Here is a 25539-nt window from a genome sequence, read left to right on the forward strand (position 1 = left end):
CTCCTGGCTAGCTAATTTTCCTGTCTGCGCACCTCAGAAGGTGCCTGGGCCAGTGGACGGCTTTTGTCCTCGAGTAGGGGACAAATGTCTTTGTCCAGCAGTGGCAGTGCAGTCTTTGACGCTAACCACCATGATGGGCCTAATCATTCGCCATCCTGGAAGGGCAGATGTGTGACCACCTTCCTTCAAAGCCCTTTGTTTGATCTCTGGAAAAGGGTACACACTCCCCCATTATGTAATCAGAGCTCTGTCTTGGCGGCAAACAGTCAGGAAAGCCCGCCAAGGCTGGAGAAAGCTGGCAACTCCATGGGCATCCTCTAAGGACGACACCTGGGTACATGCTAGGTAAACCTGGGCACAACCATTATGTCCAGGGTTAAAAAGCAGGGTGTTTGACACCAAACACTAAGTAATTTGGTCGGGGTATCATGGAGCTCGACTTCTGGGGGTTTGCCCGGGTGCCAGCCCCTGTTATCTTATAGACCGCCGGTCACTAGGGGTAGTATTACATTTTAAATGCTACCACAGGGCCATATGTGCTTGCACATATATGTCCACACTTGTACACAAGGCACCCTGCCTCCTGTGCTATGGGAGGCCTACCTTAGGGCATGACTGACTAATGGTATGGGCTGCGAGAGGACTCTGCCTGCACCTGCTGTGGGCAGAGTCGAACTTGAGCAGGCAAACTGCCCGTGCAGGCTGACATAGCAGCCCTGCAGGCTTTACTTTTACTGTGGTCACTTGGTGGCACAATCAGTGCTGCATCCCTGGTGACCCTTTACCACCTCTGCCCTGAGAACCACTGGTCTTACAGGAGTGGTAAAGTCCTTTCCAATTGGGTTTACTATTCACAGTTACAATTTATGGAAATGAGCACTGGCGCTGGGGTCTGGTTAGCAGGCCTCAGTTCACTTTCAGATCAAAAACAACAGCATTAAGTAGTGTAAATGGAGGCAAAAAGTGCAGGGGACACCTGCAAAGAGCCCAGTTTCTTACAGTGTCTTAATTATTGACTCATTGTGTACAAACAATGCTCAACACTCCACTATGATAACCCTAAGCTGCTTGACCACATTACCACAAATAGAGCACTTGGATTATTAAAGTATGCCCCTGGTAACCAATAAGGCTTGTCTACAAGTTTTGCATGGTGTACCCCTACATTAGTACACTACATAAAAATCCAGCTTCCTACAGTTAAGATTTGAGGAAATGGAGCTTGTGATTATAGGTTTCTGATAAGTTATGTTTGCCTCTTAACACAAATTGAAAGCATTGTGCATGATGCCTGTTTATGCTTATCACTCACATGGAGACATGGATGTGTGCTGACACTATACCACATGTCAATAAATGAAGTGTACACCTTTTTCATATACCTTTGCTCTTTTGTAGTATGCAGTGGAGCGAGTGCTGAAGGAGGAGTCTCTGGACCCAGATCGTGTTGCTTTGACTGGTGGGTCCCATGGTGGATTTTTGGCCTGTCACCTGGTTGGACAATACCCTGAAATGTACAAAGCCTGTGCTGCCAGGAATCCAGTTGTAAATCTGGCATCCATGGTAGGATCTACTGATATACCTGACTGGTAAGTCTGGATTTCCATATTAGTACTTTACTACAGGTTAAGGTTGTAGGTTGCTCCTCTCCTAGACTATTTCTGCTTGTGAATTAACAGTTGCTATTTGACACTTCAAAAACTGTATTGCAGGATACTCCAGATACATTTGAGATCCTCTTGCCGTGATGCAGACTTCACATCACATGTCAGATAACCCTTTCAGTAAACCCCTTATGCCCTCTTTCACCAACATCCTCTCTGTGACCTCGCTTTGTATTTTTCTGCATCTTAGCACTTTATTTTTTAGCTTTAGGTTTTGTTTTTGCCCCAGTGGGGTGAAATCTTCAACTGTAACTACTCTTTTTTTCCTACGTATATTTGTGGCTGCCTTTTTTCCACAGTTTAGTTTGAGTTTGGGTTTTGTCTGCTTTTCTATGCAATATTTGGCCATAGTTCAAGTTTGGTCCTTTAAAAAAAAAAAAAAGGAAAAAGAAAAAAAGGACCCAGATGAGCTATTAAAGTGGCTGTTCATTGCCATTTGACCAATTGTAATGATACATACTGCTTTTATATGGTACTGTGGGACTCCACTTCGATGATTGGGAATGATTCAAGTATGTGAATCTATGAAACATACCAGTACTGGAGAACTGCAGTTACAGGTAAGTATCTCATTTTCTTCCTAGGCCAAAGTAATTTAGTATGCACTTGCTGCTAATTTTCAGGGTACAACACACATCTTTGAAAATATCTTTAGGTTTTAACCTTAATGCAGATTAAAACTGAAATGTAGTTATTTTCATTCCTTTTCATAGAGGGTCTTGCCGAAGAGATGCCCCAATTGTATTTAAAACATGCAGCATAGAACACCACAGAGACATAATGCGACAAATAAAGTGATGTAAGGATTACGTGAATTAATGCCACTGGCATTCATTCTGGCCGTATTCCGGTCCTTCATTTTTCACCCACTATGCAGCTGTAGATGAAGGCCCACTATAATCAGTGGTGGCCATACTCCAATAGAAACAGTCCAGGGCACATTTCCAGGCCAGGTCCCCTCTAGACGGGAACACTAGTATCCGCAGACCAGTTGTAGTCTACTTAAGTCTTCTCAGTAAGGTATAACTTGAGTCCAATGACACTCAAGGGAGACTGATGAGAAAGGGGAACAAAGAGGGATGAAGGACAAGAGAGATGAGTTGTAACAATCTTCTTAGGGTAACAATGGGACTGCAGTTATCCTTTCTCAATAGTAAATTGGGTACAAAGTACTCTCTCAAAGTTTCAGTGCTTCTGGGCAAACAGGGGCAGTGTTAGGAAGCCATGGCCCAATCACAGGTGTTCACTTTAAGATGACATATCCCCGTGAATCATGACTTGGATTGTCTTCATTGACAAATCACTGGAATTCATACCCATGGAAGAAGGGGCTATAAAAAATATATAAATAAAAAGTACTTTCAAAGGCAATAGGCCTCGCCTATTCAAGAGCTATTGGCTTTGCCAACGTGTTTTAGTCATGTTATATACTAGCATGGTTGCTGTTCAGCATGGCTAAAAACCTAGTGGTGTAGAGGAGAGCAGAGTGAAGCGGAGTGTTCTAGAGTAGGGAGGAGTGTCATGGAGTGACGTAGACTGAAGTAGGGTGTTGTGGACTGGAATGGAGAGGAGTGTCATGGAGAGACAGTGGAGTAAAGTGGCGCAGAAAGAAGTAGTGTCATTCAGTGGCATGAAGTGTGGATGTCGTATAGCGTCATAGAGTGAAGTGGCATAGAGAGGAGTAAAGTGGTATGGATGTTTTTGACTGTCGCAGAGAGGAGTGACGTAGAGTGTCATAGGCATAGTGGGGTAGCCCACTGCCATTACAGATACCACAATTCAATTGAAATGACCATTACATTTACTCAGACCTAAAACTAGACAGTGCACAAATTATAATGTATGAAAATCAGCATCACCTAGCGTATTGATTTGTTTTGATGGTATTAAAATGTATGTTTCCACCGCACATCAGAATTACTTTGTGCTTCCCTAATTCTGATTTATTCTGAAATAGTTGTACAGTTTATTTACTGGTATTTAAATTTGGTGCTTGAAAAAAATAATATCCCACATCCTTTCCTTTCATGCCCCAGTACGCAGTAAGATTGTCACATAAATCCTCACTTTGCACTCATATAAATAAAAGTAAACACCAACCTCCCTCGGAATATAGAGCCTAACATTTGATCTCTGTATTTAAATTAACAACAAATGTGACAAGATAGAGACAAAAGGTAAAGACCTGTTTACTGCTAATTTACTTTTGTACAAAAAAAAATATAGTTATTTTCAGCACCCTCCAGTCCCCCACTTCCAGCTCCCATGTAGTGGCTGTTAAATTAAGCAAAAGGATTACTTAAATTATGCTATCTGTAAAGAGCACAGCCCAAAATAAACAAGCTTGTAGGCAGAATATTGTTCCTCACGGGCATTTAAGATTGAGAGCTTGTGGTGACAAAGATAAGGAGAATCTGTCAAGTAGAAAGATAGGAGTCAGGTAACCTTTTGAAAGAAACACAGCACATTTACTGCTATCTGAACAATGATACAGTGGAGAGAACTGACATTACGTGCACTCCCCTTCCCGGAAAGTTAGCATTTGTGGAAGAATACAAGGAGCGAGTCAGTAAGGTGGTAAATAGGATATGCTCCATGGGGCAAAGACATATTTGATATATTTGACAGCTTAAAACAAAGCTAGCAAACAGAAAGCAAACACATGTAAGCTACAAAACAAAGCCAATGGTAGGCAATAGGGAAAAATGCATTCCTTGGTAAGCTTTCAGCATGTCCCCAATATGTTTTACTACCCGACAGCTAAGCTGTCTGGTAGGCTTCAACCTAAAAAGGAGGTTCTATTAGATAAGGGTTGGGACTGCACAGATGTTCCTGAATACAGAGACCTCAAAACTGGTTTTAACCAGGTGTTGATGCAGGGCAGAATCCTGAGGGGTTTAGCAAGGCTCCGACACCTAGGTATTCTCAGTGAAGGACCACAGAGATGAATGTGTACTCTTAAAGACAGAATTTCGGACTGAACTTCTAAACCGTATAATTGTCCCGGGGCTGGGAGGGGGAGATTGGTTACCAATTACGAGTCATGTACGGATCTGTTTAATGTATTTGTGCTTCATAGTACTCACTGTCCGGTTGTTGTTTTCTTGTTCTCCATTTCAAAAAGAAATAAAAAAACGTGGATATTAAAAAAAGACAGAATTTCGGATTTGTACTCTGTTACTCCAGTATTGGAACTTTCATAGATTCACATGCTTGAATCCTTCCCCGTTGTCGAGATGGGAGTTCCCGGTACATCAAAACAGCTATGCATATAAGCTACTGCAAAGAAAAAAGGCCTAAGCCTTCACTTTAGTAGCCTATCCTCATCATTATGAGCAAAAGGACCGAAACAAGGCCCAGCCAATCAGGCCTCCCCTCCCTCTAGAACCCTCCTGAGAGGAGCTCCCTTCCCTCAGATTTTCTACCGCACGTCGTGCTAGGGAGTCTCCATTGAGCTCTGCTCAGTCAATACTTCAGAAAAGTTCATTTTCGCTGTTTTTTTCTTCCGAAAAAAGATTTATCTACAGCAACTAAGGTGTCTTCTTCTTACCTTGCTGAAGAGAACTCTGTTTTGGAAAAATTCACCATTTCAGATAAAGAGAAGAAAAGCCTTTTCAGAGCCTGTAAGTCCTGTGGGAAAAAGAGGCTTCACTCTGAAGACCCACTGTAGGAAGTTGGCTCTGTATATACTATTTCAAAGTAAGAAATAGTGTGCACAGAGTCCGAGGGTTCCCCTTAGAGGTAAGATAGTGGCAAAAAGAGATAATTCTAATGCTCTATTTTGGGGTAGTGTGGTCGAGCAGTAGGCTTATCAGAGGGTAGTGCTAAGCACTTGTACACACACAGGCAATAAATGAGGAACACACACTCAAAGACTTACTCCAGGCCAATAGGTTTTTATATAGGAAAAATATATTTTCTTAGTTTATTTTAAGAACCACAGGTTCAAGGTTTACAAGTAATACTTCAAATGAGAGGTATTTCACTCAGGTATTCTAGAAACTTTGAATAATCACAATAGCATGTACAGTTTTGGCAAAAATGGCAGCAAGCTATTTTAAAAGTGGACACAGTGCAAAAATCACAGTTCCTGGGGGCGGTAAGTAAATTTTAAGTTCACAGGTAAGTAAAACACTTATGGGGTTCAAAGTTGGGCCCAAGGTAGCCCACCGTTGGGGGTTCAAGGCAACCCCAGAGTTACCACACCAGCAGCTCAGGGCCTATCAGGTGCAGAGGTCAAAGAGGTGCCCAAAACACATAGGCTTCAATAGAAACAGGGGTGCCCTGGTTCCAGTCTGCCAGCAGATAAGTAACCGCGTCTTCGGTGGGCAGATCAGGTGTGTTTTGTAGGGCACCGGGGGGGGACACAAGCAGGCACAGAAAGTATACCCTCAGCAGCACAGGGGCGGCCGGGTGCAGAGTGCAAACAGGCGTCGGGTTTCTATTAGGAATCAATGGGGAGACCTGGGGGTCTCTTCAACGATGCGGGCAGGCACATGGGGGGCTCCTCGGGGTAGCCACCACCTGGGCTAGGCAGAGGGTCGCCTGGGGGCTGCTCCTGCACTGGAGTTCAGTTCCTTCAGGTCCTGGGGGCTGCAGGTGTAGTGCTGGTTCCAGGTGTCGGGTTCCTTGTTGCAGGCATTCGCGGTCAGGGGGAGCCTCTGGATTTCCTCTGCAGGTGTTGCAGTGGGGGCTCAGGGGGGTCAACTCTGGCTACTCACGGGCTCGCAGTCGCTGGGGAGTCCTCCCTGTAGTGTTAGTTTTCCGCAGGTCGAGCCGGGGGCGTTGGGTGCAGAGTGGAAAGTCTCACGCTTCCGGCGGGAAACGTGAAGTCTTAAAAGTTGCTTCTTTGTTGCAAAAAGTTGCATTTTGTTGAACAGGGCCTCTGTTCTCGGGAGCTTCTTAGTCCTTTAGATGCAGGGCAGTCCTCTGAGGCTTCAGAGGTCGCTGGTCCCTGTTGCATGCGTTGCTGTTGCAGTTTTCGTCGAAGTAAGGAGACAGGCCGGTGGGACTGGGGCCAAATCAGTTGTCTTCTCCGTCTTCACTGCAGGGCTTCAGGTCAGCAGTCCTTCTTCTTCTTTAGGTTGTAGGAATCTGTCTTCTTTGGCTCTGGGAGCCCCTAAATACTGAATTTAGGGGGGTGTTTAGGTCTGGGAGGCCAGTAGCCAATGGCTACTGGCCCTGAGGGTGGCTACACCCTTTTTGTGCCTCCTCCCTGTGGGGAGGGGGGCACATCCCTAATCCTATTGGGGGAATCCTCCTTCTACAAGATGGAGGATTTCTAAAAGTAAGTCACCTCAGCTCAGGACACCTTAGGGGCTGTCCTGGCTGGGGAGTGACTCCACCTTGTTTTCCTCATTATCTCCTCCAGCTTTGCCACCAGAAGTGGGGGCAGTGGCCGGAGGGGCGGGGATGCCCTGTGGCGCTGTAACAAACTGGGTGAGCCTTTGATGCTCACCGCCATGTGTTACAGTTCCTGCAGGGGGAGGTGTGAAGCACCTCCACCCAGTACAGGCTTTATTCCTGGCCACAGAGTGACAAAGGCACTCTAACCATGTTGGCAGCAACATTTCTGGTGTGTGTCTGGCTTGCAAAAGCTAGTCAGCTCACACTGGAAGTCGGGTATGTTTTCAGGGGGCATCTCAAAGATGCCCTCTGGGTGAATTTTACAATAAATTGCACACTGGCATCAGTGTGCATTTATTGTGCTGAGAAGTTTGATACCAAACTTCCCAGTTTTCAGTGTAGCCATTATGGTGCTGTGGAGTTCGTGTTTGACAGACTCCCAGACAATATACTTCGTCAGGAAAACCTTTGCAGAAACCACCGCGGGCACATTCTACAAGGAAAATGGCTGCATCCATTGCACTTTTTGCTGGACTGCCCATTCAGGACATCTGCAGAGCAGCCACATGGAAGTCTGTGCATACTTTCGCAAGACATTACTGTTTGGAGGAAACTCAGCAAGGAGATATGGCGCTATGACAAGCGGTGTTGTGACATCTTTTTTCCAGTAGCGGTGAGCTGTTGTAAGTTCTTTATTCCTTATCCCACCAGCCCAGTCTAATTTGTGCACATTGCATAAGTTTGTTTTTTCTCCCTCTACGGCTCTCATATTCATAATTTACCTGTTTTATCGTACCGTAAGATTTTGCTGATATATGGATGTTCCAAGGTGTGTGTATATATATATATATATGTATATATATATATAGGTGTATGGGTCTGTATATAGATGCATTTGTGTGTGCATGTATCAATAACTATACGTATGGTTTAATGTTATACAATGTGCTTCATTACTGCTTGCTATTCTGATTCAAGCATGTGAATCTATGAAAGTTCCAATACTGGAATAAGAAAATAAGTTACGTACCTGTAACTGTAGTTCTCCGGTATTGGAATCTTTCATAGATTCACATGCGACCCTCCCTCCTCCCCTGGGAAGCTCACCTTCTCCTGTCTTCTTCAGATACTCTTATACTCGTGCTTGAGAAAATCTGAGGGAAGGGAGCTCCTCTCAGGAGGGTTCTAGAGGGAGGGGAGGCCTGATTGGCTGGGCCTTGTTTCGGTCCTTTTGCTCATAATGATGAGGATAGGTTACTAAAGTGAAGGCTTAGGCCTTTTTTCTTTGCAGTAGCCTATATGCATAGCTGTTTTGATGTACCGGGGGCTCCCATCTCGACGACGGGGAAGGATTCAAGCGTGTGAATTTATGAAAGATTCCAATACTGGAGAAGTACAGTTACAGGTAAGTAACTTATTTTCTTCACTTGACTCACAGGAAGCAAATAACTGAGAATGGGCATGTGGATGGTCACACCTACACTTTCATTTCCATTAATATTTTTTGACGCAAGGTTATAGTCTGTAACTTATACAGTATGTAAAGGTTGTGGGCATCCACATAACACCCTTGTTTAGGTTTTTGATGCCCTCTGAGATCTTGCTTTCTTTTCTTCAAAATAAATTAAAAGAACAAAAAACGTTCCGTTATTTTCAAATTCTCCATCTGGTAGCTAAGGTTATTTGAAGCACGAACTGTAATAAGGGTAAGCACACTAGTAAACTATTGTTAGAGGGTGAATTTTATTTGTATTCTAGTTCCCTTCAGATTATTCTTTGTTTATTGTAGGTGCATGGTTGAGGCAGGATGCCCTTACTCCATGAACTGTATTCCTGAACCATCCTTCTGGACAGAAATGTTGAACAAGTCTCCGATCAGATATGCTCACCAGGTGGGATTACATGTTGTTTTTATGTTTGTTCTCTGACAGAAGCTCATGCTATAAGTCTTCTCTAATGATCGCTTCTTCCTGCGAAAATTGTGACTTCAGAGTTATCTATCAGCTTCAGACTGGCTCTGAAATGAATTTATTTGAACTCGCCCCGCACAGACAGTTCTACATGGCACCATAGTGCCATCAACTGTGGTGTCATGTAAGTGTCTTCTCCAGAAATAATATCAGGGCTCAAAAGGTGATCCCTGCAACTACAACATCAGTTCCTCTTTATTGTGAGCCACTCACAGTCAATGGACACCACCCCATTTCAATATCTGTTATGCACCCACTTGTTTTAAAAAATGTTCTCTTTTTGGGATTTGGGAGCATTACATGTCAAACCATGACCCAGCTAAAATAACGAGTGTCATGATTTTACTAACATAGCCTCTCTGTGTTTTATAGTTAAGTCTCAGGCAAGACCCTGGGGACTGTGATGGCTGTGCCCAGATGCAGTTCGAGGCTGCCAGGCAGCAGAAGGCCGAATCTTTTTTTCCTGTAACAGGAACGAAAAGGAATATGCATTGCGATCTTTAAGTTTGCGGTTTGCTTTGAAAGTAATTTGTTTTTCCCTACCATATATTCTTTCACACCACCCCTCATCCAACCCCCATTAATGGAGGCCATTTGTGACTTTAAGAATACCAAACATCCCTATTTTCAGTGAAGCCATCATGTAGGTGGGGAATTCGTATTGACCAGTGGCCAGCACATGTATTTAAAATGGCTTCCCTGTGCACTTAATATGTCTAAGAATTGACAAAGGCATAGTAGGGGCATATTTGCTTATGTAGATATGCCCTTGCCCGTAATATAATGCATACTACCATAGGGCTGTAAGGCTGCAATTAGGGTGACTTACAAGTATTAGAGACAGTGTTAAGGTACATGGCACCAAGTGAGTGTCATGTCATGTTTTCAGTTCTTAAAGCACTTTGTCTTCAGCCACACCTCCGCCCTACACTGGACCGACCACAGCTGCGTCTACTTCACATTCTGACGCGAGACCCACCACCTCCGCACTCAACCCATCCCTCGTCGACAGGGGAACAAGATCCCTGAAGAGCAACTCCTCTCCGCACTCGCTGCCAACCAACCCACCCTCACCACCGACCCCAACGACGCAGCCCTCAACCTCACAAACTGGATCTCCAACTGCGCAGACAACCTTGCTCCCCTCAAACGCACGCATCGACAGACCAACACCAAAAAACCTCTCTGGTTCTCTGACACCCTGAAAGAATCTAAGAAAACTTGTCGCTCCCTTGAGAAAGCCTGGCGCAAGGACCACACCGCTGACAAAATGACCGCCCTCAAGAACGCTACCTGCGAACACCACCACCTGATCCGCGCTGCCAAAAGGAACTTTTTCACCGACAGACTGGACAAAAACAGCCACAACAGCAGAGAACTCTTCAGCATCGTCAAGGAGTTCTCCAACCCCAGCCAACGCCAACGCCGTCACGCCCTCACAGGAGTTGTGCGAATCCCTCGCCACCTTCTTCCATCGCAAGATCAGCGACCTCCACGACAGCTTTGGACACCAGACCCAACCAAACACCACCGAACCCGCGTCCCCAGCCATCACCCTCAACAACTGGACCCACATCAACAGTGAAGAAACCAAATCCATCATGAACTCTATCCACTCCGGCGCCCCTTCGGACCCCTGCCCGCACTTCATCTTTAACAAAGCCGATGACATCATCGCCCCGCACCTCCAGACCGTCATCAACTCTTCTTTTTCTTCTGCTACCTTCCCCGAATGCTGGAAACACGCCGAAGTCAACGCCCTACTAAAGAAACCTACGGCTGACCCGAGCGACCTGAAAAACTTCCGCCCCATCTCTCTTCTGCCTTTCCCAGCCAAAGTAATAGAGAAGACCTTCAACAAACAGCTGACCACCTTCCTGGAAGACAACAACCTGCTCGACCCCTCACAAACCGGATTCCGAACCAACCACAGCACTGAAACCGCCCTCATCTCAGTCACAGACGACATCAGAACCCTGATGGACAACGGTGAAACAGTCGCCCTCATTCTTCTCGACCTCTCTGCTGCCTTTGACACCGTCTGTCACCGCACCCTAATCACACACCTCCGCTCCACCGGGATCCAAGGCCAGGCCCTGGACTGGATCACCTCCTTCCTCGCAAACCGTTCCCAAAGAGTTTACCTCCCTCCGTTTCGCTCAGAACCCACCAAGTTCATCTGCGGCGTACCTCAAGGCTCATCGCTCAGCCCGACACTCTTCAATGTCTACATATGCCCCCTCGCCAACATCGTACACAAGCAGGACATCATCATCACCTCCTACGCCGACGACACCCAACTTATACTCTCCCTCACCAAGGACCCCGCCAGCGCCAAGACCAACCTACAAGAGGGTATGAAGGACGTCGCAGATTGGATGAGGCTCAGCCGCCTAAAGCTGAACTCGGAAAAAACGGAAGTCCTCATCCTTGGCAACACCCCGTCCGCCTGGGACGACTCCTGGTGGCCCTCGGCACCGCACTGACCCCCACAGACCACGCCCGCAACCTCGGCTTCATCTTGGACCCTCTTCTCACCATGACCAAGCAAGTCAACCCGTGTCCTCCGCCTGCTTCCTCACCCTCCGCATGCTCCGCAAGATCTTCCACTGGATCCCCGCCGACACCAGAAAAACCGTGACCCACGCCCTCGTCACAAGCCGCCTGGACTACGGCAACACCCTCTACGCCGGGACCACAGCCAAACTCCAAAATCGCCTGCAACGCATTCAAAACGCCTCGGCCCGCCTCATCCTCGACGTACCCCGCAGCAGCCACATCTCCGCACACCTGAGACACCTGCATTGGCTCCCAGTCAGCAAAAGGATCACCTTCCGACTTCTCACCCACGCACACAAAGCCCTCCACGACAAGGGACCGGAATACCTCAACAGACGCCTCAACTTCTACGTCCCCACCCGCCTCTTCCGCTCCTCTGGCCTTGCACTCGCTGCTGTCCCTCGCATCCGCCGCTCCACGGCGGGTGGGAGATCCTTCTCCTTCCTGGCGGCCAAGACCTGGAACTCCCTCCCCACCAGCCTCAGGACCACCCAGGACCACTCCGCTTTCCGGAGACTCCTAAAAACCTGGCTGTTCGAGCAGTAATAACCCCCCTTTTTCCCCTAGCGCCTTGAGACCCGCACGGGTGAGTAGCGCGCTTTATAAATGTTAATGATTTGATTTGATTTGACTTGGTCTCCTAGATTGGCAGAAGTCAATCTGCAGCTCTAAGGAACCCTTTTTCAGTGCCTATGGCCTAAGTACCAGACATACCGCTTGCTAGGGACTTACAGAGGTGCTAAAGGCCTAGCCATTTGGGGATCAATGAACAGTGGTCTTGTTTTTGTGGAAGGAACATTGGCTCCTGGGACCTGCTTAGCAGGAACCCAGTGCACTTCAGTCAAGGTTGCATCAGAAACCAGGCAAAAAGTGGGGGCACTACTGCAACCAAAAATCCAGTTTCCTACAGTTTTCATAACAAACCTTTCAACCTCTACACACATCCTTTGCATCCTTGTCCATGCTAGCTACAGTATTCAGCACAACAACAAACTCAGCAAAAAAAAAAAAAATAGTTTCATTGCTTTCTTCCGCAGACAGTAGGGCTGTATTCAGTCCTGCAACAACTACCAACGATCTCCTTCACAATCCTCATCTGCCGCTCCCCACTCTCCACAACCCAGATAATCATGACCTCAGCCAGTTACTCACATAACATTTTTCTTGGAGACATCAGCCTCCCAAGTGACCCACCAACTAAGCCAGGATATTTAAGTCGTACTTGAAGCTCAGTCCTATGAAGACATTTTTTTAATTGCTAGCAGTAACCAGCAGGACCATGTGCAGGCATGGCTTTCAGCAGTGAACTTGCCCCCGCAAATGCTCCCTGTGACAGACCCATAGGATTCCACATCCACACAACACTCCTCTTCAGAAAGCACATCTCAAAAGACATACAAACTGCATGGGATCAACCTCTCTATCGCTGCTGCAGACTAGAGAATAGCCACACGTCTTGCTCCCATTTAATCTTTACAGAGGCAATAACCTCCTGGTTTTCCAGAGTTGCCTATGACTCCCCAGAAGAGCCTTCTTCATTCTGCTTCCTGACTAATCAAGAAATTAGTCACAGGAATTTTTTTGACTCTCTGAAAGTAGTAAACTGAAGCACTTCACCATATCTGAAAAGCAGGATCAATATTTTGGGTGAGCTATATAACTCGCAGAACCAAGCTCACAAAGCTTGAGACATAAAAGTGCAGGAAAGAGAAGACCTGATACCAAAACGTATCTTGCTATGCACCTAAAATATGTCATGCTCTTTTCTCCCATATCAAGCAGACTCGCTCAGTCCTGCTCTTTAGAAATAGTGTAGCATAGAACCTCTTCCTGAACCAGCACCTCATCTGTGTGCATTCCTCTGGATAATAGATCATAGAGGATAACTCCTCTTTTACTGCTTTCAGTATGCACTTCACCCCCCTTTACCGCCCTTCCAACCCCCACCCTTTGTATGCTGCCACTTTCCTGCCTCACCCATAATACAATCCTCTTTTGCTTTGTGGCTAGATTTTGGATGTATAAATCTGCATACATAGCTGTGCATTGGGTGCTGCCTCCTTCACAACCTTAGTTTTTTCACTGCACTTGAATTAACATTGGATGATTCCATTACTTAGGCTACAGTCCTTGCACAAAGTAGACAACCGCTTCTCCTCCACAAGAAAGAGTATATAATATGTGCACCATGCTTGACTCCTCTCTTCAGCATTTTACAACTGCCTTGCCAGAAGGAATCTTGTGTTTTCCCTCTTCCACGGGCAAGGGTTTGCCTTTGTCAATGTAAAGATATATTTAAGCTCAGAGAATCCTTTTGAAGAAGGTCGGTGAGATTCTTTCTCTATGTTTCTTAAACTAAGAAAAAAGATTTTCACTGGGGGTTCCTGAGCTCATTTTATTTTAGGGGAGTCACTCTGGATTAAATGGCCTTTGCAGACAATAGTGGCACACGGATACTTGCTGCACTGAGTATCTAACCAAATTTTTCATGAGGTTGCGTGGAAGCTGTTTGGCACTTTAGGCACTTGCTGCCTTCCTCCCCTTTGTGCAGAGCTCCTTGATGTAGGTGTGAACATTGGGAGCAATCTTCATGCTTTACTTGGAGAAGAGTTTAGTATTTCTGAGATTCTTGACAGTCTACTAAGTAAAGTTGATTTCCAAGATTTGGAACTCAGAGGAGGTGCTCGTGAAAGTAAAACATTAAAAAAAAAGAATTACATACATAAGATAACCCATAAACGGAAGAGAAAACGCCATAAAATATTAAGACATAATTTATGTTAAAATTTCAATCTAGGTTTAAAAAAACATTTGAAAACGTTAAAAATGTGTCAGCAAAACATTTAATTTGTGGGGAATGCAAGGTCTCAGAGGTAGTTCGCACAATTTCAGAGAAATATGTGTTAATATTTTATGACTGAGCAGCATCAGAACAGGGCAAATAAATAAAACATGCTTTGAGTCTTGAATGCCATTTTGACAAAGATTGCACGTGCCGGGTACCATACCATGTAGAAATTAAAATATTTAAGGGGAATATATTTAGCCCCAGAAGGGCCCAAAAGCATCTTAACAGTGTGAGATACATTCCATCTTACCTATGGTTGAGCTTTCTTAATAGTAATGGTGTCCATTAATATTTGATAATTCCCTTTACTACTACAAGCATTGCAGTCTAGTCGGAAGCCTAGGATCTTGTGAAACTTGTTTTAAGCAGGCCTTTAATTGGATTAGTGATAGCGATGAAACCAACCTTTGGTCCAACTCAAAATGATCCAGGGCTGATTTGAAGTTTCTAAAGAACAGATATTTCTTCATTTTCAATTCAAACATTTCCTCCCCTATAAGAAGTCTTAAGGTGTCGCTCTCAGCAAGCAGGATGGCCACCAAAACACTGCACATAATTTTCCCCTAAAAGATATAAGATTTAAAAAATTCCAGTTTGGGGGATCCTGGGCACCATGAGTACTTGGCATATTTACCACCTTATTTCTCATGAAAACACAGATTTTTGCTTTTAGAGGAATTGATTTTAAAAACATGTGTTTCTGCTTACTGCTGCAACACGCTAGGAGACTATTTAAGCCCTTGTGGGGTTAAATCCAAAATTACTATATCTTCTGCATGTAGGAGACAAGATATTGACAAGCCCCAGTGCTAGGAGGAAAACCAGTTCCCTTTGAAAGGAAGCCAGGCAAATCATAAATACATACAGAGAAAACAGTAATGGGGCATGTAAACACTCCTGTTTTAGGTCATTTTTGGTCAGGAATGTCACAGGTAGCCCCCAGTCGCCTCCTAACAAAACTTGACACCAGGTTGTGGAATGGAGGGCGACAATTAAGTGCAGTAGAGTTTCAGGCATGCCAAGGTAAAACCACTTCTTTCACAGTGTTAGGCGGTCCACTTTATCAATAGCCGTGGATAAGACAATGAATGCTGCATATACTCGAGAGCCTCTATTATCCACTTATTTTTCATTAATTAGCTGCAAGTTTGCAACGTTTTCTAGGGTCCCATGATTTTTCCTAAAACCCGTCTTTTGTAATGGAATGACTTTATTATCTTCCGCCCAGGTATTAAGCTGGGCCAGTAAACTTCTAATGACAATTTTGCCTACTGCATCTATCAGGGAAATTTAGAGATAATTTGCGGGCAAACTACAATCACCCTTTTGTAAAGTGGAACAATAATACTTCTGGCCCACGATGAGAGCACTGTCACATTAACATAACAATGCTCAAAGACCAGGAATAACAGCCTAGCCCAAAATTGAACTTGTTTTTTTATTACCGAAATCGGCACCTCATCAGGGTCCATTGCAGCGGAAGAGCACATGATGAGGATCGAGGTCTCAATCTCCCTCACAGAGGGAGCATCATGACTAGATGTAACAGAATCGACAGGCAGCTTTTCCATATGAAATACGGTTCCTACATTCTCCACATACAGTGTGGAAATAAAGCTGCCCCAATTATCTGTTCCTATGTGGTACACTGGTTTCACCACAATCTGCCACTATCTCCCCAAATCTTTGCATATTATTTCTACAAGTAGCTTCTCTTAACTCAACCCACCTAGGATCTACACTCTGCTTTTTTTGGCCTGCCCTTAGATGACTTCTCCCTTTCAAAGGAGACAGGTGTCTGTTGATTTCCTTAGAAAAGGAGATACACTTTTTCTGATCAGACAAAGTGAGAACAGGCAAATATATCGGTTTGTAGGGAGTCCTAACAGGCCTTCATCTGCCCGCAAATAATATGCATTTATTGTGATCAGCTTCATGACCTGACCCAAAAAAATAGAAAACATCAGCTTCCCAGGTGAACAGCCTTCTCCAGGAGGCGTTTTAAATTGAATATTTTTCTAGGATTGCATTGGTTTCTACCAGAGTTTTTCTTAGAGTTAGAATTGGGACCATCAATTTTCCATCACTCTACTGGTGGCATATTGACTTTCAAGGAGAAGACTAAGAGTTTGCGGTTACTAAGTATAGTGTCTAATATTTTCAAGTTACCTACAAAATGGAAGGATGAATAAGAGACAATAAGATAATCCATAAGCCAATTCCCTGTCAGCGATTTATGAGTAAATAGCTCAGAATAGTCTAAGGTGAATCACCCATTTACAATTGAGCAGTCATTTTTTCTCAAATGATCCAGAAACATTTCACCTGCTGTTCTTGGGTTTGATGGAAAAAGCAGAGGGGGAATGTGCAACTCTTCTTCTTTTTCATGCTCCGGAACAAAACTGATAGCATGGTTGGAGAATTTACAATTGAAGTCACCCGTTGTAACTACCAGACGGTCATTATCCTCCTCTGTAGCCTTACTTATGGGGCCAAAGATATCATGCAGGAGGTTATTATAGGGAGCCCCCAGGGGGTGTATATATACATTCAACAGGAGGATGAGAACCCTTATACCTCCACTCTCAGAAGGAAGAATGGTTACTGCTCGAAAAAGGTTAGAAGAATCATTAAAACTATTATACTTCCAATTAATTGTATTACTTAAGGGGATTGCAGTCCCAGCTTTTGCGTGACCTTTCCAAGCTGTAGTAGCATTGCTGTCAGTTGAAAAGTAGCCATTGCACTGGAGATCAGAGGGCCACGAGGTTTCCTAGATGTATTTTTTACATTGGCTTTTAGACTTACTAAAAATTATATTTCCGCCCTGCTAATTTTTAGACCTGCTGCATTCCAGGAGACCAATTTCACACCATTGATAATTATATGGTTTAGAGACTGGAGCTAATACTTGGTCACCATTTAGTGCACCCGCCAACCAATTCCATTTCCAATCCAGGCTCTCATCTTCTCCATAGAATGGGAAATATCTGTGACTCAGAGTGTTCTAGTATGTCACAAATCTTCCATTGTTCCCAACGGAGATTAACAAACATCCCAGATCACCTACTGTGGACTCATTTTCCGACAGAGGAAAAGGTTTGCAATGAGAACTACAAACAAACTCTGTGTGATTTTTAGATTACTCACCTACCAGAAACACATCAATACTGCTACATTAGAGGGAATCACTATTTTGCAAAACCCCATTTTTTCGACTGAAATAAAACCCTTGTTTTCATCCCTGGCTTTGTATAGATCATAGAGAAATGTCACTACTGCTCATCCCTGCGCCTCATCCCTGGTGGTCTAGTGGCCATCACAAGTAAGTATTTTCCTTTTCTTTTCTTCTCTCTGTCTCTCTTTTACTCTTGCATTTTTTTTGCCTTTTTTCTCTATCACCCCTCGTATTTCCCTAGTGCTTTTTCCTTTTCCCCCCTCTTCATCTGACCACCCCACTTCGAAGCACCTTTCCTACCCTCCCGCCTCCCAGCTGACTGCTCCCCCTGCCCACCTATCCCCTTCTTAATGGCAGCTGCTGGCGTGCCAAAGGCAAGCCCTTCTGTGCCTGGTCCGCACCCAGAGCCAGGAACCCTAGATCTCAAACCACCCCCTGGACCAACCCGACCTCGGGTTCAGATATCACCATTGCCATTCCCGACGGTTACAGCATCCTAATGAGGGACCAGCCCTCCTGCCCAGGTGGAGGACACGCCATCGTACACAAGTCCTCAGTACATGTGAAGGTTGTCCAAGAAGATCACTGCACCACCATGCAACACCTTCACTTCCTGGTCCACCCCAACCACAACTCCTCCATCCGCAGCACTCTGGTGTACAGGCCACCTGGCCCCTGCCCAGCTTTCATAGATGACGTTGTAGACATCGCTACCACCTAGGCCCTGGCGTCAGTTGACTACCTCCTACTCGGCAACCTGAACTTCCACCTGGAGGACCGCACTGACCCAAACACCACCACTCTACTCGACAACCTTGCCACCCTTGGCCTCAGACAGCTGGTCTCCGCACCCACACACATTACAGGACACACATTGGACCCCATCTTCACCTCAAGCAACCGCATCACCATCAAGACCATCTCCAAAGCAGACTGGACCGACCACCGATGCATACACTTCCCAGAGGCCGCACCCGCACCTCCAGGACCCACCCCACAGGAAATGGAATGAAATCACCAACGAGCAACTCACCTCATCGCTCGCCAAATCCCTTCCTCCCCACTCAGACGATGCCAACACAGCAGCGCGCAGCCTCAACGCATGGATCACCGAATATGCCGACACTCTAGCCCCTCTCCGGCTGGCATCAGCCAAACACGTACCTAAGAAGGCCAGCTGGTTTACCACCGAACTCCTGGAATCAAAGCATACCCGCAGACATTTGGAACAAAAATGGAGGAACATCATATCCAGCAAAGACCTTGCCTCCTTCAGCACTGCAACCGCTGCACACTGATGAAAAATCAAGAACACAAGGAAGGACGCTCTCTGGGAATTCATCAACTCCTCCGCACACAACTCGAAGGAACTCTTCTCAGTCATCAACAATTTCACAGAATCCTTCTGAAGCCACCTGCATCCTCCCATCACAGGACCTCTGCGACAGACTTGCCTCCTTTTTCCACCACAAGATCCAGGACATCTACAACAGCTTTTTGGCACCGGAACCAGCGACCGACCCACCCCCCCCGGAACTCGCCCAGACCTTCCACGACTGGTCCATGCTCACCACAGAGGAAACAGGCAACATCATGAACAGTACCCACTCTGGAGCCCCCTCGGACCCCTGCCCGAACCACATATACATCAGAGCCAGCCTATCCGTTGCCCGAGCTTTGAAAAGCTATCAACTGCTCCATCCGCAGGGGCCCCTTCTGACTGTAAACAGGCAGAAATACGCCCTCTCTTGAAGAAACTGTCGGCCAACCCATCAGAACTAAAGAATTTCCAGCCCATCGCTCTGCTACCCCATCCCACCAAAATACTAGAGAAAGCAATCAACGTACAACAATGGAATTTCATAGAGGCCAACAACTCCCTGGACATCTCCCAGTCCGGCTTCCACAGCAATCACAGCATGGAGACAACACTCCTGGCAGCCACTGATGACATCCGATTACTCCTAGACTCGACCACACCACACCACTCATACTCCTTGACCTCTCAGCAGGTTTCGACAAGGTTTCACACAGCACAATGCTCACCAGACTCCATGACATAGGAATCTGCGGAAGAGCCCTGGAATGGATCCACTCCTTCCTCTCCGGGGGGACTCAGAGGGTCAGACTCCTGCCCTCCACCTCCAGACCCACAGGAGACAACTGCGGAGTCCCCCAAGGATCCTCACTGAGTCCCACGCTGTTCAACCTATACATGGCCCCCTCTTGCTGCCAGCGTCAGAAGCCACGGTATGAACATCGTGTCATATGCCGATGACACACAACTCATCATTTCCTTCATCGGAGACCAAGACACGGCCAAAAAGAACTTTCACGCAGGAATGGAAGCCGTCGTCATCTGGATGAGAGAAAGCTGCCTCAAGCTCAACTCTGACAAGACGGAGCTCATTATCTTCTGAAACGCCACCTCAGCTTGGGACGACTCATGGTGGTGAACATCCCTCAGCTCCCCCCCCCCCACCTCCCATCCCCCCACCTACCCCTTCCCCCCCCCAACCAACCTGGGCCGACCAAGCACACCCGCAACTTAGGAATCATCCTCAACTCCTCCCTATCCATGACCCGCCAGGTAAACTGTGTCACCTCCTCTTGCTGGCACACACTCCACAAACTCTGGAAGATCTTCAGATGGATCCCAGCAGACTGTCGCAGGACAGTCACCCACGCCTTAGTCACAAGCAAGCTCGACTACGGCAACGACCTCTACGCCGGCACCTCAACTAGGAACATCAAAAAACTTCAACTCATTCAGAACGCAGACGCCAGACTTATTCTGGACCGCCCTCGCCGAGAACACATCTCTCAACACCTGAGGACCCTCCTCTGGTAACCGGTCAAGAAGCCAATCACCTTCAAGCTTCTCATATGTACAAGGCCACACACAATGCAGGACCAGCCTACCTCAACCACTGCGTCTCCTTCCACACCCCTGCAAGATCCCTCCGCTCCACCCAGATAGCCTTGGCCACTGTCCCTCGCATCCGCAAAACCACTGCCAGAGGATGATCTTTTACCTACACTGCAGTGAAGAGCTGGAACAACCTCCCCCTGCACCTCAGACAAAGCTCATTGCTCACCATCTTCAGGAACAACCTCAATGCGTGGCTCTTCGGATGAGGCCATCATTACCTCGCCCCCGAGCGCCTTGAGACCCTCACAGATGAGGTGCTGTGCTTTATAAATTCTTATTGATTGATTCTGTTGCCTATCAGTACCCTGAATACAAAAGTTAATTCACAAAATAAAATGATGGATGGAGTGTTGAAACTTTTCAGACACTCACCCCAGTCACGGATCTGGGTTTAGTCCATCGTTATTTTGCTCACCACATCACCCCAGTTTGGACCTAACCATATGCAAATCAGCCTTGACCCTGTTCCCCATGGAAACAGTCCAGCCCGAACTGGCAGGCCAGGTCCTCCCAGGACAGAAAACAAGCATCCTGGGACCAGTTTCAGGGTATCACCCTTCATCAGCCAGGCAAGCTTTTATTTTGTTTTGTGATGTTACAAAAGTGAATTGCCTACGACTTTCATGACAAATCCTAAGATTTATGATAACTGGGGTTTTTTGGGACCTTTCTTGGAGGTTCTTAGGTTTTTTTTCCCATCATACATCGATTTTTTAAAATTTATTTTAGCATTGCATTTAAGCTGAGCAGACTCCGATGCATCACCTGGACATATTTTGGCCTGGACTTTGGTCCTAAAAAGGGGAAAAGCTGCTGACCCAGGGCCCGGTGTCTTTAAGGGGGAGGCAGTTACAGCTGCATTAGTTGAGCATAAATCAAGGAAGTTTTTAGATAGGGCTTTCCGTATTATGATGCTTCTCCATGGGACCAAAAATCTCCTTATAAAAGTGTTTGCCAACTTGCAGTCCAAGATCTTTTCTTCTAACAGGTTGGGTATTGCCGCCTACCCTACCCCTTGATAAGAGTCTGCTTGTTCTCCCAGAACGGGAGCCCCCAACATTGCACAAGCCTCTGTTTTCAGATATTGTGAAGTCTGATTTAGGGTTTCTTTCTGAGTCTCTGAGCCCATCAACACTTTAAAAATCGCCGATTAAATATCTCGAGTGATCTGTATTTGTTACAAATTTTTCTAGAGGGGCTAGAATAGATGGCAGAAGTCTTTCAGACAAATAAGTGATTCAGAGACCTGCACATCTTGGACCGGGAGATTACAAAACAAGTTTTCAAACAGGTCCAGATCATGGGTCACAGACATCTGTGGGCCATCTGGTGAATGCTTTGTTGGTGTGCTACTAAACCACTCTAGACCAGTTGCCAAAGGTAGATTTGGTGGAGATCTGAGGGAACTATTCTCCTTTTGCAGATTGTCTCTCAGACTGCCCCTGTTTTATATCTGGAAGAATAATGTCTTCATTATGATATTTAGAGGCTACCTCCGGATTGAAGTTCCCACTGGCCATGCCTGCCATCTGCAGGGAGGGAGAGCGAGATGGAGAGGAAGATAACACAGGGTTGCAATCTAATTCCCTGTCAGCAGAGGCAGGAGGTAGCTGTGATTTAGATATGGGATTGTCTTGTACTGCTTTCTCTATGGTCAAAAAGGAAAAATCTGATTCAGGCACTAAACAAGGTTTATATGTGCCATTTTGTTCATAAGGGGATTAGATTTGTTTTCCAGGCTCATAACGGAATCAGATCACCCGAGCAAAGCTTCTGTGGAGTCAAAATCACTGGCCCCACAAAAACAAGTAAAATGATAAAGGGCAAACCACAGATTGCAGGACACACTTTAAAGCCTGGAACAGAGAAGAGTGCCTCCGGGCAAGCAAGCTCCCCGCTCTAATACCAGTGACCTCACCGCGCCACCAAAGGGGAAACAAGTGCCTTTTGTAATCCTCCCCTGCAGTTACTCTATGGCTTGTGGCTAGGGCTCAAAAAGCAATGAATCCCCGTTGTCCGTTCCAGGCGGAAGGCTAAAATGTATTTGAGACAAGGACGCGGAAGAAGACAAAGTTTAAGGTGTGTGGGCTCCCAGGTCAAACAGGATTGCTTTAGAAGCCATCCTAGAGTCATTTGATGATCATCCAACCACATTAGAAGTCATTTTCACATCATCAGACATCATCAAGCTCTTGAAGTCATCAGGAAAGCTTAAAAGCTCAGCCTGATGATTTGAGGATGACTTGAAAATAAGTACCTGATGACTTCAGAAGGTGTCATTATTCCTGATGATTTAAGGATGACTAGAAAATGAGTATTTGATGACTTCAGTAGATGTCATTATTTCTGATGATTTGAGGCTCAAGACACACCAGGCCTACCGATGACTGCCTCTTCGCCATGCAGATAGTCTGTGGCCTATTGCTAGCCACACATTGTCCCCCAGTGGTCTGGCAAGGGGAAAGCAATGCCTGGGGGGCAGCGCTGTAGAAAGGTGCTGCCCGAAACTAAGAGATTGCAGAGAATCTCCTCCGCCGCCCTGTCCGTGCTTTGAGATGGTTTAGAGTGGAGACAGCAGTCCTACAGCCTGGCGGAGCAACTGTTGGAAGTAGGGCCGAGAAAATGTGCCATCCGGGGCCTGGGGACAGAAAGGGTTCACGTCCTCCTCCAACAAATCCCCTTTCATTCCCTCGAACCCCCCAATGGCCTGTCTGCACGAACCTTTGGTGCTTTTCATTCCAGATGCCTATGATCTATTCATTAATGAACAATTTGCAAATAGTGGTATTTTACCTTAGCAAGGAGAGTCATGAGTATCAGGATCCATCTGTTAAGCCCCCTATAAGGTTTTTCTCCCTGACGAGGGTTTATTACTAGTTATTTGTTTTTGCTGAAGTGTTCCACAAAAGATTGCTTTATTTTTTAAATTTTTTTGTTCCCCACGCACTTCCACGGGCATGACCCTAAATGGCTCTTTAAAGTTCCCAAAACTTAAATATTTTGTCAAACAGAAATTTGTGGCAGATGCAAACGTAGAATTTTTAGGATACTTAAGAGCAGCTCTAACCAAGTAAATCGGCCCCTCATAACTCAATGAAAAGGACATGGTTCCACTAACTGCACTGATTATTTCTTGAGCCAGTGGTCGGAATCAGGGACGTATTAATAACTAAGATAGGTTTAGAATGTCCCATAGCTAAAGCTACAAATTTGCAGTTTAATTTCATTACAGGGTAGCAATTCATGATCTGATTTATATATCTTTCAGGCTATCATTAACTGGACATAACATTAGACCCTGACCGCTGTTATAAATATATGTTAAAGTTCTGTAAGGTAAGCAAGAAGCATACACATTGCAATACGTAAAAGAAAGATTGCACCTTTGAGACTAATGTCTGGACAGTTTGCACGTGTTGACCTAGCACCAGCAGGCTAATGAACATCTACATAATTTTGCTTGAAATCCTATAGCAATTACTGCAAATAAATAGCCTTCTAGGCTGCTGCAGTAGGATAGGCTAGCCATTAAAGGCCCTCTCATGTGGGCAGTACCGGCCATTAAAGTCCAGCTCCCTTGTCATAGGCCCTCGTTTTCAGTGGATTTCTCAATATTCCAAGGTTCTAATACTGAATACATTTTTTTTTAAACCACTGGAGACAAATGGCATTTCACCAGAGAAGAAGACAAATTTATAGCGTGCTCCAAGGTGTTTGTGTCATATACATTTTTGGCTGCTTTACATGTTAGACCAGGGGTGTCAAACATAGGTGCAGATGTGTTAACTCCATGTTAGATTTTCAGAATATCCATATAGACAATCATTTTATAAGTAATGCAAGACCAAAATGACAAAAATCCCATAAGTAGAAGTTGAGTTCTGAATTTTAGAACAAAAAGTGTTTGAATAGTGCTTAAATGCAAATAGCACTTTAGGGGTTACTTTAGGTAGCGCTGGATCGGAGTCAAGTCAAAGTTCAGGCCAACCTCAATGGAGCGCATGCTGGCTTCAGGACCCGCGTAGGCACCAGTGAATAAAGCACCTTACCTGGTCGCAACAGCAAGATGCGTAGTGAGATGCGTTGATTAGGTCCTTGCAGGGATGGCAATGCAATGATCTAGCCACGCAGTGATGGGAGTGTGTCAGTTCCGAAGACGAGTGCTGGAGCCATGATGCGCTGGTTCCGAAGTACGATGGCTCTGGGTTTCTCCACACAGTGGAGGGATGCATCAGTCTCAGTAGACTGTTGCAGCAGTGAAGCGTGGGTCCGATGCATCAGGCTGTCAAGGCAAAGCGTTGGTTCTGAGAGCAATGCACCGGTTCTATTCCTGCAGCCATGCTCTATTCAGGTGTACACGTCATTACCCTCTCGCCCTTCCTACCCAGGAAAAGCCATCAGAATGTAGATGAATGCAGATGAGTACTCAGACACACCTACCATTCCTGTGTTTGTAGCTGCCTAGAGGGAATGCACAAAGAGTAGCTGTTACCAATCCAAGACGTGTACTGGAGACAGGCTGCAAGTCACACCAAGTAGTAAGACCAGAGAAATGCCCACTTTCTAAAAGTGACATTTCTAGAATTGTAATGTTAAATCCAACTACAGCTTAAAGGTATTAATGAATTTCCAGTGTTAGTCTATGAGAGAAGTGGGCCTCACAGTAGTGCAAGATGAATTTAGATGGTTTTCACTACCAGGGCATGTAAAACTTAAAAGTAGATGCCATACCTTTTACTTACACAGCACCCTGCCCTTAGGGCTACGAAGGGCCTACCTTAGGAGTGACATGTGTAATAAAAGCTGTGTTTAAGGCTTGGCAAGGGGTTTTAAATGTCTAGTCGAAGTGGCAGTCAGACTGCACACACAGGCTCTGTAGCAGCAGGGCTGAGACATGTTTGAAAAAAGGGCTGATTAAGTGGGTGGCACACTCGGTGCTACAGACCCACTAGTATAATTTAATTTACAGGCCCTGGGTGTATAGTTTACCACTTTACAAGCGACTTACCAGTAAATTAAATATGCTAATTGTGTACACCAAG

The 25539-nt window shown here is 45.7% G+C and overlaps 1 protein-coding gene across 2 annotated transcripts in view; it reads left to right on the forward strand.

The window, feature by feature from the left end:
• Positions 1–25539, forward strand: part of APEH (acylaminoacyl-peptide hydrolase) — a 278020-nt gene that overhangs the window by 244428 nt on the left and 8053 nt on the right. For both annotated transcript variants that reach the window (XM_069206858.1, XM_069206859.1), the window contains exons 20-21: positions 1399–1589; positions 8800–8902. In XM_069206858.1, the coding sequence (XP_069062959.1) occupies positions 1399–1589; positions 8800–8902 (294 nt within the window). The remainder of the gene's footprint in view (positions 1–1398; positions 1590–8799; positions 8903–25539) is intronic.

This window comes from Pleurodeles waltl, chromosome 9 (assembly GCF_031143425.1).
Source record: "Pleurodeles waltl isolate 20211129_DDA chromosome 9, aPleWal1.hap1.20221129, whole genome shotgun sequence".
In the NCBI taxonomy this organism is placed as follows: domain Eukaryota; kingdom Metazoa; phylum Chordata; class Amphibia; order Caudata; family Salamandridae; genus Pleurodeles; species Pleurodeles waltl.